At 41.5% G+C, this 6,541-nt stretch overlaps 1 protein-coding gene across 1 annotated transcript; it reads right to left on the minus strand.

The window, feature by feature from the left end:
• Window positions 1-754: 754 nt before the first annotated feature.
• On the minus strand, window positions 755-6,047 carry LOC128357313 (alpha-1,3-mannosyl-glycoprotein 4-beta-N-acetylglucosaminyltransferase C-like). Its single transcript, XM_053317638.1, has 4 exons — window positions 5,958-6,047; window positions 5,529-5,679; window positions 1,974-2,228; window positions 755-1,872 (listed from the first exon to the last, which is right to left on the minus strand). Exons 1-4 carry the CDS (start codon window positions 6,030-6,032, stop codon window positions 959-961), a joined length of 1,395 nt encoding a protein of 464 aa, XP_053173613.1. The 5' UTR covers window positions 6,033-6,047; the 3' UTR covers window positions 755-958.
• Between the last annotated feature and the right edge of the window lie 494 nt (window positions 6,048-6,541).

The following is a 6,541-nucleotide window of genomic DNA, read 5'->3' on the forward strand; positions in this document are numbered from 1 at the left end:
TCTCTCCACAATGTCTCATTGTTCTGTGAGCTTGCCAGAGTTATGAAGAGCATCCCAACACCGTTAAACATCACAAAAGAATAAACATACTGTTCATTTTTCAGTGGAAACAAAAGTAGACCCTTGGTAGATAATGTGCATGTTTTTCAATGACAATGTTGCTAAACCTGTCCCAGAATTCCAAAGTGTGCTCTCTTGAACTCTTGGACAGGTTTAGCAACATTTTGCAGCATTATAGGCAGTGATGTATGTAAAGCACAAAGCACATTGAGTTGCCATTGTGTATGAAATGCGCTATATAAATAAAACTGCCTTGCCTTGCCTAAAGAAGACAACCTTTATAAACAGAATGGGTACATAATAAAAGGAGAACACACTGCTCAAAAATGTAGTTGATCATCATTGACTCAGCATTAAAAAAACAGATGTGCTAGCTTTATGAGCTGTACATTTGAACCTATAATTCCATAATTCTTATAATTCTACTAAGTGGCAGTATGACCAAGGTCTAGAACACTGGCTGTAGGTGTGGTCATACTAGCATGTTTACAATTGAGTGCAATGCACACAGCACAATCCCTTGGTACACAGAATGACCCTGTCCTAATGGCTCATTAGGTAAATTACATTAGTCTTTTCCTCCCTGAAAAAATAAAACATTAACAATACAAATACACTGTGTATATATTGGGCTGCCAGGGACATACAAAACACACACAATTATCTTCTTATCGCTCACACACACACACACACACGTTTATCATCTTTATTATGTTGAGGAAACATTATTTCAGAGTTTGGTCAAACATTTTCTTCATGGCTTTACAGTTTCATTAAGCGTGTGATTATAGTTTCACCAATGAAACTGTTTAACAAGGCACAAAAGCCTTGTGTTTCGTCTACACAAGGTCCGGCAGATCACACAGAGATAAATTATTAATCTGGCAGGAAAACAAACTCACACCTGTGCTTGGTGTGGAGGACGTGTACTTGTCTTTGTTGTGATCCTGATTTTCCTGATGATTACCCAATCCTTCTGTCCGGCTGTGACCAGTATTCTGAGACAGGAAGACTCAGAGCTGTACTTTTTGTCTATCTCCTGCATGTTGAACCTCCCGTTCTCTATTGTCCCTACTGACTGGAACTCCTTGCAACTTTTCTCCTCTTTTTCGGTGGTAACCACATTGTGGCCTATTTCCACCGAAGCTGACTCCAGGAGGTCTTTCCCTCCCGACCCAGATTCCACAAATATCTCTGTAACCACTGTAGGCTGTGTGAACACTACAGTTAGGTAGTTTCCTTTCTCTGGGGAGCGTCCCCAAAAGAATCCCTCCCCGGCATCCCATGCCAGTTTGGGGAGGTGTTTCTGGTAGGTGGACATATCGGAGTAGACCTCTGCTGGAGGATTGGAGTATAACCCCTCTTCGAAATCCTTGTCCTTTAGTTTGTTGTACGTCCCTTGGAACGAGGAAAAAGTCCCCATGTGCTGGAACAGTGAGGGTTTCAAGAGGATTGGCTTTTTCTGAGTGAGCAATTCTCTGAAGTGTGACATCAACCAGTCGCAAGGCATTTCCTGGTAGAAGAGGAAGAGGAAGCGGACAAGTTGCGGGAGGTGAGCCGATCTGTAGAGTTTCCCTATAAAGCCAAGTGAGGAAAACTCCAGCATTGCCCATGTAGTTTTCTTGGCTTCTTGCTCCTCAACACGTCTCTTGATGGTGGTGAGAAAGTTCTTAGCGGAGGAGACGTCGTCCTCTAGCTGGAGGTAGTACCGACCGAGAGCGCTGCTGTAGTGGACTAGGAAGGCGTAATCCAGGTTCTGCTTGGAACGGAACGACACTCTTTCTGGAGCGTCGTTGTAGTTCCTCTTAAGACCTGCATGAGGACCATAAAGAGATCTGTATCAGCATCACAGCATCAGCATGACATGGTTGTGAATGTATTCATACACTACAGGGATAGTATGTGCAGTGCACCTGTAAGAGGGGGGTAAAACTCCTCCGGAACGTGCAGGATCACCAGGTGGCCTTGCTCTAGCTCTGAGGTGAACGTGGCTTTGATATCCCTCACTGTAGCAACCCTCCAGCTGACGTTGAAATCTGCTAGCAGTACCACCACCACCATGGAAAAACGCTCTTCAGGCGATGACTGGGAGAACAGGGATTGCAAGGTGGGGATCAGGTAGCTGCCCTTCTCCCTCTTCACCGATGATATCCCGACAGACAAATACCCTGAGGAACATTGAGGAAATGTGAGGGTTTTTTTTCCATCATGCAGAACTGTCAATCTGTATTATAATCATAACATTTATAAACACTTCGATCGCAGAGCTAAACATGACCTCAGTTGTTTGTTTGGAGAGGGGTGCACTTCACTTCTTCTGATACCGGAAACTAAACCACAGATGTTGCTGTTATGTTGCATGCATCTTCGCCTGTGGGCTACCAGGGCCAAACTTAAGATCTTGCTTGAAGGGGGACTGGTAGTGTTAGAATATATGGTAAAAACCACAGATGCATTAGATTTAATTTCATCATTTCTACCCCAACTAGTGACTACCTGTAAAAGTAATGGTCACGAATAGCCTACATGTTTTTAGAGATTGTCAGTAAGTGGCTGTTGTATATTAATGACTGAAATACTGAAACATGAATGAATGCATCAATGGATTATTTGGCCTGCTGCCACTGCTATTGGTTCATTTTGATTTATTGTTGGTAAATGGACTGCACTTACATAGCAGCTTTCTAATCTTCTGATCACTCAAAGCGCTTTAGCACTATAAGCTCCATTCACACACCCACACACACACACACACACTGATGGTGGGAAAGCTACCACAAAGGGCGCTGGCATCAGGAGCAGTTTAAGGTTCAGTATCTTGCCCGAGGACACTGACGTGGACTGGAAGAGCCGGAGATTGTATCACCAATCTTATGATTAGTGGATGACCCGCTCTACCTCCTGAGCCACAGCTGCCCCAAATGTTATGGTAAGGTTGCTCATGAATAAAACCAGTGCAGCAGTGAGCAGGTAAAGCTAACATCGGCCAATCAAAAAATGCTCATTTTGTTGTAAGCTGATTCTGGTGTGGCAAAAAAAACAACAAAAAAAAAAAAAAAAACAAAAACATGGGAGGCCCCCAGGGGTTTGCTGGATGGACGGTCAGACGATCAACACTTTGGGTTGAAAAAATAAGATATTGTTCCAAAAAGTAAACTATTGTGCCTTGTGTTGCTACGTGATGGCTACGATATACATTTTTTAAATTTGCTTCTTGGCATGTAGGAAGGCTTTTTGGAGGATAGCAGGTTTGGAAACAGGTTCTGATCATTTGTTTGGGATCCTGACTGCTTTGGAAAACGCTGAGTCACAGTGAGAAATACTTTGGGGTTTTTATCAGTTGTGATGCTCTCTGGTTGAGGAATGTGTGGTATAGAATGACATGAGTTTCAGGTGAACTGATAAATCCCATGCTGCAGAGATGCTATGGAAGTCTTTAAGTTTGGGAAGATGCGATGTGTGTGTGGAGACATTGATGTGGAACTTAATTGCTTTCAATGATGATATTCATATCAAACAGCTATGTTTCTGTGACAGACGTTTGTGAGTTCTGCCTTTACGTTATGGACATGGTTTATGTCTTAGTATGTGCCGACTTCATTGGAATGCAAAGTACCCTAATGTACCTGTCTCTTCCATACTTTGTAGTGACCTTTCCCTGTGGCAGAACGTTATAGTCAGTGAAATTGAAAACAGATGGAGCAGCTTCAGGCTTTAGTCTGTTGGTCCAGTGAACAACTAGCCTGCCTGACTCAAAAGTATTTTCCGCTATGTAATCGTCCTTCAAAAATGGTCACTACAAAACCTGGAGTCAGTGCCCATTGCAGGGCTCCCTTTCTTCAGTGTCGCAAGCCAGTGCAACAGTAGTGTTTTCCATTCAGTGGGAGTTCATGGAAATGGACTGTTTTATCTTCGGCTTTAGCCGTGTGAAACTGGTTTTTCCTGTGGCTCTTCAGTCTCAATTTCTTTCCCCTTAACTATCTTTTACAAGCCTCTTTCACTATCTCTATCTCTACTGTTGTGCCCTTTTAATTCCAGTACACCCTGAAGCGTGTAGTAGTTAATGAACATTCCTATGGAGGCATTGTTGGAATGATGTTTTGACTCATAGTCTCTGAAGACTGTGCTGTCATAAATGTACTAGATTTGTACTAGACTAACAGACTTTACAGAGAAGTAGGAGACCGCTAATGTCCAGATGAACATTTTACAATGAAATATATTGACATAATCATAGATTCTGGATTTTTCTGCAGTTTTTCCATCTAGATGCACACCCAGTAGTCCAGCCACCACACCTGTATAAGTGGTTCCATTAATCTTAATCCAAACCTGTCATACACCATTTTCATTAAACTGGTTTTACTTTAAGACAAATGAAAATTTGGTTTCAAAATAAAGTTGTGTGTAACTGAAAGAGTGCAGGGTCATAGGTTGGGCACACTCTCAGCAACTGTTGTTTAAATGAGTTTGGCCCCATGACTCAAAAAAGACTCGAGGTCATCCCAAAATCACCTCCATACACATGAAATCACACGGCTTGAGTGTCCTCACAAGATAAAGGTTTTGCTGTACAAAAAAAAGTCTGAACTCAATGGTCAGGGGTCCGCATCAGGAACAGTAATTTTGTGCAACGGTTGTCGTGTGAATAGTTTGCTTATGTTTCCTGTTCAGTGGCTTGAAAACAGGAAATGTCCTTCTATTCTTTCACTTTAACAAAAAAAAAAAAAAGAAGTAAACGTGATGTTCATTGTCCACAAGTTTGTTGCATACTCCATATATATGTGCAGAGAAAAAGTAAAGGTAAAAAGGCTGGTGTGTTAGTAAGATTTAAAAATTAGATGACCTGTTAAAAAAGATTTGGTTTAAGACATATAAAGAGGATTAAAATTCAAGGATCAAAAATTATACATGTAATCTACAGTGTTAAACGTGTGTGTATTGGCCCATTGTATGGGTGGACTCAATATGTCCCATTCATTAGGAAAACTCTACAATATAATATTGAGCAAGGCAAGTGTGCAATTGGGAAAATGTGAAACACAGTGGGAAAAAAAAATCACACATTTTGCGATAGTTGCTAGACAGTACAAAATGTTATCTGATATATCAAACTGCTGTTTTCACTGTAAAGAACTCAGATGTCTTAACAGTCTGACCTGTGACATGGAGACGACATAATGGAATTTAACCTTTAAAAGGAATTAACCTCTTTTCAGCTGCATACCCACATTTTTTTTATTTTTTTTAAGATTTTGTTGGCATAGGCGCCTTTATTAAGCAGTAAACAGACTTGAAACATGAGAGAGAGATGGGGGCGTGGGGGGGGTGTGTGTGTGTGTGTGACATGCAGCAAAGGATCCGAACTGGGGTTGGCTGCGTATATGGTATGTGCTCTAAACACTCAACCACCTGTGCAGCCATGCATACCCACGTTTAACAAAAGTGACAGACATTGTGTGACTCACTCTGTTGAGGAGATAATGTTCCTGCCAGCACCAGGTAGGACACATTGAGAGGCAGGTAATCTCCTTGTTCCACCCAGGACTCCTTACTAACCAACCTCTCTGCTTCCCAACTTAACTCATTTGGAGTTACTTCCTGTGACTTTGTCGAGCCCTGCGGAAAAAAAACAACAAACACAAATATTTGTTGCACAGGAATACGCATACACTAAAATGATTCAGAGTTACAACACACTGGAGAGCACAAATCAAAGTGAAGTGCAGCCTGCCTTTGATGAACTTGCTTTTCACATTGCAAAGCCACAGCCGTGCAAGGCCAACTCACATTATACTCACTTGGAAACTTCAGATTTCATATTTGTTTGAGAATTATATATACACTTCCCTTGCTGCTTATCTAATGTGTATGTGTGTATAGATGTATGTACTTACAGAAATGAAGAAGTAGAATCCCCCTGCAGCGAGCACCACGGCCAAAAGAATATTCTTCTTTGAATGACGTCGCATTTCCTATCATAGACACACACACACACACACACACACACACACACACACACATACACACACACACAGCGTTCATTATTCTGGTGTGTAACTCAGTCAGCACTACAGTAAATAATTCAGCTATTAGTTAATTAATGTTTCAGAGGGCCCTGACACAACAGGTTAGATTGACCTTTGTGTTTAAAAAAAGACACAAGCAGCTCTCTGTGCTGCTTTGAGCCTATTGTGTAGATTTATATGCTCAAACTTAGAGAATGTGTTAGGGTTACTTCACTAAGCTGGTAAGTCCCATTGCACTCTATCTTCTGTCCACTTTAAGTGTTCATTCTAATCTGCAGAATGATGCATCATTACAAACAGGATTTGTCTCATATCAAACATTGGCTACCTTACACTATCAATGCACAGCAAATCAGATATAGATGCGTTTAGCCTGAATTCATCAAATATTCATGAAAAAGCGAACAACCTCACTACTCACATGTCATGCTGCGACAAAGGATTTGTCTTCG

Source organism: Scomber japonicus, chromosome 4 (assembly GCF_027409825.1).
Source record: "Scomber japonicus isolate fScoJap1 chromosome 4, fScoJap1.pri, whole genome shotgun sequence".
In the NCBI taxonomy this organism is placed as follows: Eukaryota; Metazoa; Chordata; class Actinopteri; order Scombriformes; family Scombridae; genus Scomber; species Scomber japonicus.